This window comes from Eleutherodactylus coqui, chromosome 1 (assembly GCF_035609145.1).
Source record: "Eleutherodactylus coqui strain aEleCoq1 chromosome 1, aEleCoq1.hap1, whole genome shotgun sequence".
NCBI lineage: Eukaryota > Metazoa > Chordata > Amphibia > Anura > Eleutherodactylidae > Eleutherodactylus > Eleutherodactylus coqui.
Genome location: NC_089837.1, coordinates 199,706,571 through 199,720,325, shown reverse-complemented (window position 1 = coordinate 199,720,325; position 13,755 = coordinate 199,706,571). Strand labels below are relative to the sequence as shown.

At 51.1% G+C, this 13,755-nt stretch overlaps 1 protein-coding gene across 2 annotated transcripts in view; it reads right to left on the bottom strand.

The window, feature by feature from the left end:
• The window catches only part of NTPCR (nucleoside-triphosphatase, cancer-related), a 29,673-nt gene extending 20,915 nt beyond the window's left edge, over positions 1-8,758 (bottom strand). For both annotated transcript variants that reach the window (XM_066605408.1, XM_066605409.1), the window contains exons 1-2: positions 8,620-8,758; positions 4,078-4,240 (exon numbers count right to left, since the gene is read on the bottom strand). In XM_066605408.1, the coding sequence (XP_066461505.1) occupies positions 4,078-4,240; positions 8,620-8,653 (197 nt within the window). In that variant the 5' untranslated portion in view covers positions 8,654-8,758. The remainder of the gene's footprint in view (positions 1-4,077; positions 4,241-8,619) is intronic.
• Positions 8,759-13,755: the final 4,997 nt, after the last annotated feature.

The following is a 13,755-nucleotide window of genomic DNA, read 5'->3' as shown; positions in this document are numbered from 1 at the left end:
AGGCTGCTTTCCGCTGCTCACCCCACCACCTGCGCTAGCGACCCTCTCTCTTCTCCCCTCCTCCGGTCCCTTTCCCCAGCTCTCATTACTCACCTCACCACAACCTGCAACCTCTCTCTAACCTCTGGCACTTTCCCCTCCTCATTTAAACAGTCCACCATATCCCCTTTGCTTAAAAAAAAACAACCCTGGACTCGACTGATGCTGCCAACTACCGACCCATCTCAAACCTCCCCTTCATCTCCAAATTACTACAACACCTTGTCTACTCCCGCCTATCATGCTTTCTCTCTGACAACTCACTCCTCGATCCTCTCCAGTCTGGTTTCCACTCTCTACACTCGACCGAAACTGCCCTCACAATAGTATCAAATGACCTTTTGATGGCAAAGTCAAGGGACAACTACCCCCTACTAATCCTCCTTGACCTGTCTGCTGCATTTGACACTGTCGACCATGACCTCCTTCTCACTATGCTCCGCTCTATTGGTCTAAAGGGCACTGCTCTGTCCTGGTGTCTCCTTTGCTGGCTCTATCTCCTCTCCACTTCCTCTCGCTATTGGGGTTCCCCAGGACTCAGTCCTTGGTCCCCTTCTCTTCTCTATCCACACAGCCCCAATTGGACAAACCATCCACAAATTCAGTATCCAATACCATCTCTACGCTGACGACACCCAACTATATACCCCTTCTCGTGAGATCTCTGAACCAATCCTCCAAAAATATCACCAACTATCTGTCCGCTGTCTCTAACACTATGTCCTCCCTTTTTCTCAAACTTAACCTCTCTAAAATTGATCTCGTCTTTCCACCTTCCAACAGGCCTCCCCTCAACATCTCAATTCCAGTGTCTGGCACCATCATAACCTCCAGTCAGCATGCCACCTGCACCTCAGAAATATTGCTAAAATACGTCCGTTTCACACCACAGACACGCTAAAGACACTTGTGGTCGCCCTCATCCACTCCTGACTCAACTACTGCAACTCGCTACTCATTGGCCTCCCCCACACTGGACTCGCTCCACTCCAATCCATACTAAAAGCGGCAGCTAGGCTCATTTTTCTACCCAGCCATTACTCAGATGCCTCTGCATTATGCCAGTAGCTGCATTGGCTGTCCATCCACTGCAGAACTAAATTTAAACTTTTCAACCTCACCCACAAAGCTCTGCATGGCGCTGCGCCAGCATACATTGCCTCCCTCCTGTCCGTACACCACCCAGCCAGCTCACTCTGATCCACTAACACACTTAGACTAAACACCTCTCCAATACGAACCTCTCATGCTCATCTCCAGGACTTCACCAGAGCAGCACCCATCCTCTGGAACGCTCTACCCCAAGGCATCCGGACAATTGCCAATGCACAAAACTTTAGACGTGCCTTAAAAACGCAGCTCTTCAAGGAAGCATACCAAATCTCCTGACCTAGTCCCCCGCCCATCCCTATGACTCCCCACACCTTCCATCCTGTCTATCACATACGACCTCTAGCCCTGCACCTCCTTACCGCCGCACCCAGTTTGCTTTCTAATAATTGATTTCCACATGAAATCCTCAACTGCCTGTGTTCCCCCATGCCTCTGCCTCGCCCCCCCCCCACCCTTGTACCTCCTGTACCACCCCAATTGTTTTAAACTGATTATACCTTAGATTGTAATTGTTGTATTGTTTACATTTATCCCATGCTTGAAAGCGCTGCCGAATAAGTTGGGGCTATACAAATAAAGATTAGTAGTATAAAAAAAAAAGTTACAAATTTGCTGTCTCCATCTTTTGACTTCCATAATTTTTTACATTTTTTTGTCGATCGGGTTGTGGGAGGGCTCGATTTTTCAAGGTGCCTGTAGCATTTAATAATAGCATTTTGGGGTATCACAGTTGCAGGAAGAACACCTAGATGTAGATTAGTATGTCACAGTGAGGGTTCTGTTGTAATCTCTAAAACATAACTTTTATTCATCAAAATAAAAAATAAAAAGGATTCTGGATCTCAAAATCCTAAATTCTAGACACACGAACAAAATATATATGAAACCTGACCCCTATCTAAAAGAGGGGAAAGCCAAGTATGAACTGTCTAGACAAAAGGTATTTTGTATCGAAGATATCGGTTTTCTATCCCTGTGTTCAGCCGTATATAACTTATGGATAGAGAAAGAGTATAGGTCAGTTCACTAAGATTGATGTTCCCAGCTTAGTTGTATTGCTGCAGCTATTCAATAGGTAGGAAACATATAAAGCCTCCGTCTTTATAGTGGATGTATTGTTCCTCCTACTGATATATGCTGCCTGCTGTCTCGGAGAGCCGTGGGTATGAAAGCAGATGCGCTTTCTACGGCTGATCCGGGATTTGAAAAAACAATGATTAGCTGACCTTTAAGTATAGCTAAAGCTCCACACAATTTTTGTGAGCTATAGCCAACGAGAGCCAAAGTGCAGTACACCAAACTGCCAAAATAAATTCTTTCATGGGTTCAACGTGTTTCCGCTACAATGGCGTAGCCTCATCAGGAACCACCCAAATTGTCAACAAATAAGTCAGCTTGTTGCTAGTAGGTCAATCCCAAAATAGGGAGAAAGACCTCAAAAAATTGAGGGAGATAGACGATCCTATCACTAGGCAAAGCAACCAAATAAACCCAGTTTCCCCCAGACTTAAATTGCAGCATCTGCTTTCATACCCACGGCTCTCCGAGACAGCAGGCAGCATATATCAGTAGGAGGAACAATACATCCACTATAAAGACGGAGGCTTTATATGTTTCCTACCTATTGAATAGCTGCAGCAATACAACTAAGCTGGGAACATCAATCTTAGTGAACTGACCTATACTCTTTCTCTATCCATAAGTTATATACGGCTGAACACAGGGATAGAAAACCGATATCTTCGATACAAAATACCTTTTGTCTAGGCAGTTCATACTTGGCTTTCCCCTCTTTTAGATAGGGGTCAGGTTTTATATATCTATATTTTGTTCGTGTGTCTAGAATTTAGGATTTTGAGATCCAGAATCATTTTTATTTTTTATTTTGATGAATAAAAGTTATGTTTTAGAGATTACAGCAGAACCCTCACTGTGACATAGCATTTTGGGGTACATTCAGCTTTTAGACCGCATTTTATTCAATTTCCTTCTTGGATATAGGGTAACACTTAAATAAATCACAGGCAATCCTGGCATTACATATTTTTCAAGGATGATTTTCACCGTGTGGGATTATGTACACAGAAGTATGAGGCTGCATCTGCAGTTACAAGCGCCGGCCGCTACACAGGAGTCAGTGCGGCAGTTTCCACTCCTTACCCCTGTGTTTAGTGGTGCTGACAATGAGTGCCTGATCAGCTGATGATCCGGATCCCAGCTGACCCAACTATTCATGACCTCTCCTGAGGATAGGTCATCAATAGTATTTCCCTGGAAAACCTCTTTTAGGGCTCCCACACACCTGTGTTTTTGTTAACACGATTGTCAATGGGACTTTCTAATGTTAAAAACGCAACAAAAGCGCAAGTTGCGTTTTTAACATTAGAAAGTCCCATTAAAAAACACAAGTGTGTGGGAGCCCTAAGGCATATAAAAGATTGCAGTTGAGGGTCTGCCTCAATAAGCAAGAGCAGGGAACTACAGCAGAGAGCAGCCCCAGTTCTTGCAGACTTAAACATAATTTTACATTAATGACTATTTATCTGAATAGCTGCCATGTAACACTTGCAACAACCACTGCAGAAGAAATGCCTGGGTGGCAATGTCTTCCAATGGCAATGTCAGCTGTTACCTGGCAGTGCTCAGATCAGTTGATTGCTGTGGCGACCTTCTTCTGATGATTGAGTAATAGTAGTGGATGCCCACTTGAGGCGGCACTAGCTGGACCTATGGCATTTAGCTGATCACCAGACGCAGCCTTCATATGAGCTGGGGTGGGCTAGGTGATCTCCAAGTTCATGTAAGACAAGTTTCCTTTAACTGTTCCATCTAACTTGTCATTTTTAGAGATTCTCTAGATCCGGTCTATTTAGAATATAAAGAGTTTGTGAAATAGAAGCATTGCCTTGTCTATAGTTTTCATACCTAATTCTTGCCAATTTTCCTCGATTTCCTGAAATGGTAACAACATCAAATCCCACCCTTCTGTGTCCCTGCCTGACTTCCTCTGTATAAAAGCCATCAACAGGAACTCCGGATGAGATCAGCACTTCAGAGACTTTTCGAATTAAAGTTGTCTTTCCAATCCCTTTAACAAAAATAAAATGAAGTGTTAAAATAGAATAGAATATACACACACATATCCTTATTTATGGCCTCATGTCCATAATTGAATTGCGGAATTCGCATTGGTCACCCACACGGATGATCTGCACTTCAATATGACCATAGATCATTGGGCATCCACAGGTATTTAAATACCTATGGCTGTCACTTTTTTCCCCGCGTGCAAAAAACGCAGCATGCCCCATTTCTCTGCGGATCCTGCAGGGACAGCTTCCATTAAAGTCAATGGAAGCCGTCCGATCCACGGCACGCCTGCAGCTAACACTGTGGACGTGCCGCAGATCCATGGCAAAGCACAGGGCAAAAAGAAAAAAGGCATGGAGCATCCGCCGGGCAGAAGAAAGAAGATCCGGCCACGACAAAGGAGAACCGCGCCGCGTCCTGACAGGTGGGTAAATGTATTTTTTCCCTCATGTCTGCGGGCACGGCAGAAATCCGCTGCGGAATGCCATACTCAGAATCTATGCGTGCCCATAAACATGAGGGCTACAGATAGGTGCAGTCAGAAAACATTACTCAGACACCAATCCCAGAGACAATATGGTTATGCAGCAAGCATGGACCTACTATGTCACTGACTACTTAGGCCGGCTTCATACGACTGGGTCGGATCCTGCAGCGTATTGGAGATGCGATGCCGACCTTGCGCACTTGATTATTCTGTTATGAGGATGACTGCGACAGTTATGCACAGAACAGTTTTTTTTCTATATGTTTGTATTTCTTGTGCTGTTGCCTAGCAACGACACAGGTACCCGCGGCCCATATGCATTGTTAATTGCATATGGGCTGCGGGTCAGACTACCTCCATTGACTTCAATGAAGCCCATCCGTGCGGGGTCTGCAGCAAAATAGAGCATGCTGTGATTTTTCCTCCGCTCTCACAGAATCTTTCCAGGTCCGTATAGATCCACCACATGTGACTCATACTGGACAAACCCTGCCAGCAAAGTTCAGAAACCAAGGGGTAGATTCTGCACGAAGAAATCAGATCGGTACCACCGTGTCCCAATTCTATAACGGCACAAGCCATGGCCATCCTATGGGCGAGCAAAAGCGCTTTGGGCCATTCTTTGACTGACATGGACACACTAAGTTCTCCTCCCATGCCCTTTGAAAAGCAAGTGATTTGTGAAAAGAGGGACTAGAAAGCATGGAGTGAATCACAGAGAGAAGGTGTGTTGGTGGGGAAGGCTGTAACAGTAAGGTCTCAAAAGTTGCAAGTGGTCTACATATAGTTCACATAGGTTCTAAAGAGTCCACATATGGACACAATTGTAGACAAACCATGGGGGAGACCTCTTCGGGCAAGCACAGGGACAAATCCCCATTATTTGTGATAATCTGGCTCTAGCGTACCGTCCCTAGATAACCAGGGGGACGGGTAAAGAAAAAAAATGCTATCTGTGCTTTTTTTCCCCTTCTTTTGTGGAAGAGTTATTTTTATTCTGGCATGTTTTATGTTGTTCATTATAAGGGATTACAGGTATCTTTAATTCCAAGGCATCATGTCCACAGGTGGGTTGGATTCTGCCCGCAGCAGAGGACATTTTTTACCTGTCGGGATCTTCTTTCTTTTGCATTTCGGATCCTTTATTTTTTTTTAACTGCTTTACTGTGGATCCGAGGCATGTCCGCACTGATAGCTGTGGGTGAGCCGTGGTTCGGATGGCTCCCGTTGACTTCAATCGAAGCAGTGCAGGACCCGCACAGAAATAGAGCATGCTATTATTGGTTTTCCGGACCAGAAGGTTCGCAAATCAAATCCACATGCTTTGATTAATCTGTGGACGCCTATGCTTCTCTATGGGCAGCTTGATTTGCGGATGCATCGCACAGACTCCACAAATTAAATCCGCCGTGGACATTGGGCCTACTTATTGTGCCTATTGAACTGTGCACCAGCACTTTACTTTTGCCTCAGATTCATGGAAATAGTCTCACATGAGCGCCGGTATTCTTTTGAATGGAGTGATTTTTCCCCTCACAGAAAAAAAGCACATCGCCCTCTGCTTTCAAGGGGACAAACAAACACATTGCATGGCGTGCACATCAGTGTAATGTGAGGTCTCCCATTGGAATCACTACCCCACCGCACCCCCTTCACGGTGTGCAGCAGCAGCCCTGGCGCAACCCAACCCAACCCCCCCCCCCTCAGGTGTGCGCAGTGGCCCCGACGCCCCCCCCCCTCAGGTGTGTGCAGTGGCCCCGACGCATCCCCCCCCCTCAGGTGTGCGCAGTGGCCCCGACGCATCCCCCCCCCCTCAGGTGTGCGCAGTGGCCCCGACGCCCCCCCCCTCAGGTGTGCGCAGTGGCCCCGACGCCCCCCCCCTCAGGTGTGCGCAGTGGCCCCGACGCCCCCCCCCTCAGGTGTGCGCAGTGGCCCCGACGCCCCCCCCCCCCTCAGGTGTGCGCAGTGGCCCCGACGCCCCCCCCCTCAGGTGTGCGCAGTGGCCCCGACGCCCCCCCCCTCAGGTGTGCGCAGTGGCCCCGACGCCCCCCCCCCTCAGGTGTGCGCAGTGGCCCCGACGCCCCCCCCCTCAGGTGTGCGCAGTGGCCCCGACGCCCCCCCCCCTCAGGTGTGCGCAGTGGCCCCGACGCCCCCCCCCCCTCAGGTGTGCGCAGTGGCCCCGACGCCCCCACCCTCAGGTGTGCGCAGTGGCCCCGACGCCCCCCCCCTCAGGTGTGCGCAGTAGCCCCGACGCCCCCCCCCCTCAGGTGTGCGCAGTGGCCCCGACGCCCCCCCCTCAGGTGTGCGCAGTGGCCCCGACGCACCCCCCCCCGGGTGTGCGCAGTGGCCCCGACGCGCCCCCCCCCCCGGTGTGCGCAGTGGCCCCGACGCGCCCCCCCCCGGTGTGCGCAGTGGCCCCGACGCGCCCCCCCCCCCGGTGTGCGCAGTGGCCCCGACGCGCCCCCCCCCCCGGTGTGCGCAGTGGCCCCGACGCGCCCCCCCCCCCGGTGTGCGCAGTGGCCCCGACGCGCCCCCCCCCGGTGTGCGCAGTGGCCCCGACGCGCCCCCCTCCCCGCCCCCTCAGGTGTGCGCAGTGGCGCCGACGCCCCCACCCTCAGGTGTGCGCAGTGGCCCCGACGCCCCCCCCTCAGGTGTGCGCAGTGGCCCCGACGCCCCCCCCTCAGGTGTGCGCAGTGGCCCCGACGCCCCCCCCTCAGGTGTGCGCAGTGGCCCCGACGCACCCCCCTCAGGTGTGCGCAGTGGCCCCGACGCCCCCCCCCAGGTGTGCGCAGTGGCCCCGACGCACCCCCCCCCCCCCGGTGTGCGCAGTGGCCCCGACGCGCCCCCCCCCCCCCCGGTGTGCACAGTGGCCCCGACGCGCCCCCCCCCCGGTGTGCGCAGTGGCCCCGACGCGCCCCCCCCCCGGTGTGCGCAGTGGCCCCGACGCGCCCCCCTCCCCGCCCCCTCAGGTGTGCGCAGTGGCGCCGACGCACCTCCCCTCCCCGCCCCCCTCAGGTGTGCGCAGTGGCCCCGACGCACCCCCTCCCCGCCCCCCTCAGGTGTGCGCAGTGGCCCCGACGCACCCCCCTCAGGTGTGCGCAGTGGCCCCGACGCACCCCCCTCCCCGCCCCCCTCAGGTGTGCGCAGTGGCCCCGACGCACCCCCCTCAGGTGTGCGCAGTGGCCCCGACGCACCCCCCTCCCCGCCCCCCTCAGGTGTGCGCAGTGGCCCCGACGCACCCCCCTCAGGTGTGCGCAGTGGCCCCGACGCACCCCCCTCCCCGCCCCGCCCCCCTCAGGTGTGCGCAGTGGCCCCGACGCACCCCCCCTCCCCGCCCCCCTCAGGTGTGCGCAGTGGCCCCGACGCACCCGCTGCCCGCCCTCTCAGGTGTGCGCAGTGGCCCCGACGCAACCCCCGCCCCCACAGGTGTGCGCAGTGGCCCCGACGCGCCCCCCCCGGTGTGCGCAGTGAACCTGACGCACCCCCCCTCCCCGCCCCCCTCAGGTGTGCGCAGTGGCCCCGACGCGCCCCCCCCTCCCCGCCCCCCTCAGGTGTGCGCAGTGGCCCCGACGCACCCGCTCCCCGCCCTCTCAGGTGTGCGCAGTGGCCCCGACGCAACCCCCGCCCCCACAGGTGTGCGCAGTGGCCCCGACGCGCCCCGCCCCCTCAGGTGTGCGCAGTGGCCCCGACGCGCCCCGCCCCCTCAGGTGTGCGCAGTGGCCCGGCCAAACCCCCGCCCCCTCAGGCGTACGCAGTGGCCCCGGCGCAAACCCCCCGCCCCTTCACGTGTGCGCAGCGGCTCCAGCGCAAACTCTCCCCTCAGGGGTGCAGAGCGTCCCCAGCACTCTCAGCTGCTCCCGCAACAACCCCAAACAAGTGAGGAGCATTACCTGGAGGTCCGGTTAGGAACACGTGACAGAACATGACTGCAGGCTTCAGTCTGCTGGGTAAAAAGTAACTATAGCCGGGAATCCCGGCCGCGTCACGTGACCTCTCTCTAGTGAGCTGAAGGACCTGTGATGACGTAATGACCATGTGACCAGTCTGCAGCCAGCACGTGTGAGGTTATACTTTTATGTCTCTATGCAGGAATCCCCCGCTAGGTGCCGCACTCACCAGCCGCTCGTTCCTCTCATTTACCAAAAGCTTCTGACAAATGGGAATCAGAATCAGACTTGCAGCTGTTCCATTTTTCCTCAATCCCTTCTGATAGTCTGCCCCCCTTTCCCCACATGTGTAACGTTCCCACAGCAACACACAGTACATATATGTACAGCGGCTGGGTTCCCATGGGACAAAAATCTTGTGAAACATCCACAGTGGGACCGCAGCAGAAACCGTGCTTCAAAACTCGCACCATTTGGCGCGGGTTTTGAAACGTTTTTTTCAGCTTGTATTCCGAGATAACGTAGAGAGAAGAGAGTCTGCAACGGAAACGGTGCCAGAACTGACATCATGGATTTTCCACCCCACGTCAGCTTCCGCTGGGCGGCTTATCCGCAGCAGACGGACGGCAAGGGAAAAAATACACATACATCTCCTTAGACGAGCTGTCAGCCTGGCCGCATCTTCTCCCCGGGTACCTGCACTGATCTTCTGCTTCTGTGCTGGCCCCGGTTTATGGAAGCGTTGGCTGTGGTTAAATGACGCTTAGCCAATCATAGCCAGCGCTCGATGAATGCCTGTGATTGGTTCAGGTATCAAATGATGAATGTTTAATACATTCTAGACATTCTACGTAATGCCAAAAGGTAGGGTGACCAGACGTCCCAATTTAGGCTGGACTGTCCAGTTTTGAGACCCTGTGTTCCGCTTTCCCCAGGGTCTCTAAGTGAGACAGCCTATTGTCCTGCTTTCGGGACGTCTGGTCACCATGAAGGTGATTATGAGCCGGCATGCCGCGGCTCCCCGGCTGGTAATCGTTCTGTGGAGCTGCTGCAGGATGCACACACTTATTACTGCGTTTAATATAGCGTACACTATTACTACTGAGGCTACTGTGGGGGACACTATTAGCACTGTGTCCGATATAGGGGACACTATTACTACTGAGGCCACTGTGGGGGTCACTATTACGGTACTACTGTAATAGGTCTCCACCGGAACTATGCGTGGAGACATGGATTCCCAGGATCAGTGACAGGGAACAAGCAAGTCACACACCCAGCTGGGGCAAACCACAACAAGAGCTTGTCTGGATGGAGGAGCCAGCCTAGCGGAGGGCCAGAGGAGGAGCTACCCTACTAGGCGCTCCCACAGCTTGTCGGGACAGAGGAGCGGCTTCCCCACTGCTCTTGACCTGGTGGCTCGGTCAGGAGCAGCGCCGCTGATCAGGTGAAGCCATGACAGGCTGCTGGGAACCAGAAGCCGGGGGACCACTGACAACGGAATGCCTTTGGAGAAGATGAGGAGGAGTGCCACAGAGTATTTCCAGTCTAAATCCACATCAATGGTACGCATTTTGACTGCTTTTTGGATGCGGAAATGCTGCAGAATTTGCTCCCTGTCTGTTTTGAAACCCTGTACTTTTTAGAATGATGGAGGTAAAGCCATGCTTTGTGATAAGCCCCGCCCCTGACCACACCTCACTGTCCCACTTTAACCCGAGGAAAATCTGATCACCTTACAAAAGGCAAACTGCCAAAGTATAAAATATTATAATATTCCCACCAGCAGTGGACTGATCATCTTCCTCCAATGTCCCACAATCCATCCCCCATCATCTTCTTCCAATGTCCTGTAATCCACCTCATCATCTTCCTCTAATGTCCAATAATCCATCCCCCATCATCTTCCTCCAATATCTCATAGCTCTGATTACCCTATAATTGATGTGATCTAGGAGCGAGGTGGGGGCCTCGCGTGTGACACCATTACATAACGACTCCTGGATACTACTTGAGCCCTGCTGGGGCCATGTAGGTAGAGAAGAGCTGTAAAAATCTAATCTTGGTTTATTCATGAAGCCAACAAGGTCTGCTGGTTTTTTGTTTCTTATTTGGTACAGGAATCCAGATACAAAACCTCATATTCCCCCCCTCCTAAATCCCCCCTTCCCCTTTCTACCTATTCTTATGTAATTTTCCTTTAATAGGACACAAAAAGATACTACCTAAAAGTTTGTAAATCGACTCTCTCAAATTAGATACTCTATCACTATTTTCGAAAATGTTCTTTAATGACCCATTATCCTATTGAACGTCTACCATCATGCATTTACATTCCCTCCTATGTATGTAAAAAAAAATTCATAAAAACATGTTGAACTAAAAAACCTCATGCTTTCTATAGATTGCCTGGGAAAGAAAAATGGGTATAACAGACACTAATACTGTGGGGGGAAATAAAGGTTGTGGCTTAACGTAAAAGGGACATGGATATAAAGAAATATTGTTATGGCTACACAAGAGTTGCCCCTCTTTTCACTGTTCAAATATTTGAAGGAGTGTATACACTGTGCCCCTTGAAATCAATATACTCAGCATTCCCATAAATTATAAAACATACTGTGGCACCTGAAAAATTATATTATACACTGTGCTTATAAAAATTAATTAGAATACACACTGTAGCCCCTGATATATATATATATATTTTATAATATGTAATACTGTGCCCCTAAAATGATTAATAATACACATTGCACCCCTTTATATTATAAAAATCACTATGTCCCCTTAAATGAGTTATAAGGCTTGTTTAAAGACTCTGACATTGACTTGCAGGAATCCTGCCTTCCAATTGGTGGCGCTGTAGAGGTATTGTTCTATCTTCAGTATTTGCATATTTCCTAGAGGAGCATGGATGACCTTAAAAAACAGATGTAAAACATGTATTATGTAACATACGTGCGTTGTACAAGTCTGATCAGTGATAACGACCATCATTGATCATATTATATATAAATATATTACATCACACCACATGAAAAATGCGCTGTGTGAGGCCAACCTAGCTAGGGTTTTTAGATCATTATATATATTATATACACACACATTATACACAAACATTTTTTTTTACTGTTGTAAGGTGTGATTTTGGCCCTTTAATTTAGTTCTTGTAAGACAAGACATAACACTTAACCTGTATAGTGCAGTGAAGTGGGCGGAGCCTGGAGTGGGCGGAGCTTCCAGTGGGAAAAGTGGCAGTTGGTCAGTCAGAAGCCATCTTGAAGCCAGATGAGAACTGCTGGTACTGCTGACAAGATGGTAATATAACTGGATTGGATTTTGCCAGGAACAGCTGGAGAAGCCAGAAGAGGAGAAATGGTGACAGTGGCAGACGGAGAAGAAAGAAGAGGCAACAGCAAGTCCTTCAGAGAGTCCAAGGAGATCTATCCTGTAGCAAAGACCAGGCAGACAAAGAGCGCAGTGGAGACCCATCTAGGGGCCAAATACGTTGGAGGACAGACGGAACAGACATTAAGGACTGGATTATTACCTGATGGGACCAGTGAACCGCAGCTGTCAGAGGGGAAGCCAGTGCCGGCCGCAGCGTCAGCCTCAAGGAGCGCCAGCGAGGGGGTCGCCTGGAGTCGTAAGCAACCAAGTCACACAAAGATTAGCAGTCATTTAAGGCAGTTTAACGGTGAGGATTTGGTCTTGGATTTTGGTGTGGACTTTCTGCAGATTTCACCTTTTAGATTAAAAACCGTGAAATCTGCAGCATATGCTGATTCACCGTGCAGGAGTCCACACCGAAATCATTCTTGCCCGTGTGACGCACCCTTAGGCCTCCCTCACACAGGGCGTTTTATACAGCGTTTAGCACTGCCTTTTCAGCCCAGCACTAAACGCTGTACAACACTCCCATTCATTTCAGTGGGGCTGCTCACACAGGGCTGAAAATGCAGCGCCTTGCAACGCTGCGCTTCGACAGCGATGCAAGTTCTATTTTGGGGCGTTTTCAGCCCTGCGTCGCCCATTGAAATGAATGGGCAGCAGTTTTAGCACTGCTGAAAACGCGGCAACACTTGGTGCCGCGTTTTTGGCAGCGTTAACCGCTCGCCGATTTTCGGGGTGAGGGCTTGCAATAGAAGCCCTACCCCGAAAATCTGCCCCAGCTAGGTAGACAGAAAAAAAGAAAGTTAATACTCACCTAGCCGCTGCAGTCCGGGTCGCGGCCGCTGGTCTTTGCCGCTGATCCGGGCTTCTCCAACACTCCCAAGTCTATTGCTGGAGGGCAGGTTTGAGAACCCCGCCTCCGGCAATAGAGTGCTGTGATTGGGCATCGAGCGTGCCGATAACCAATCACAGCCCTTCATTGACTGTCTCAGCCAATCAGCGCCGGCAAGCTCTGATTGGCTGAGACAGTCAATGAAGGGCTGTGATTGGGCATCGAGCAAGCACCGACAACCAATCACAGCACTCTATTGCCGGAGGCGGGGTTCTCAAACCTGCCCTCCAGCAATAGACTTGGGAGTGCCGAGGAAGCCCGGATCAGCGGCAGAGACCAGCGGCTGCGACCCGGACTGCAGCGGCTAGTTGAGTATTACTTTTTTTTTCTTTTCAGCATTCTTGGCTGTGTTTTCAGCCAAGTTTTCATGATAAAGTATTCCAGCGCTGCTGAAACGGGGCGGAATCTGCAGTAACGCAGCGTTGAAAAACACTGCGTTTCTGCAAACGCCTTGTGTGAGGGAGGCCTAATGCTGTAGGAGGAGTCGGACGATATTCTACATGTAATATATTTGTGTGATTATAGAGAAACAATAATCTATGTATATACACGCATACATCATATATTCTATATAAATAAAATACACACACATACTGAATAGCCATTGAGATATGAAAGAATAGAGGGAAAAGGGGTTTTCCGGTTTGGTACATTTTTTTGAAAACGAATAGATCAGTGGGGTCCTACTGCTGGGACCCCTCATTGATCGCCACAATAAGGGTCCTGAGGTTTACCAAATAAAGTAGAGGCTCAAACAAGTTACAATGGCCACTGTAGCCGTCGTACTGCAATAAATGGAGCAGCAGCAGCGTGCGTGTACGGCCACCGCTCTATTCATTCTGCAAGCTTCA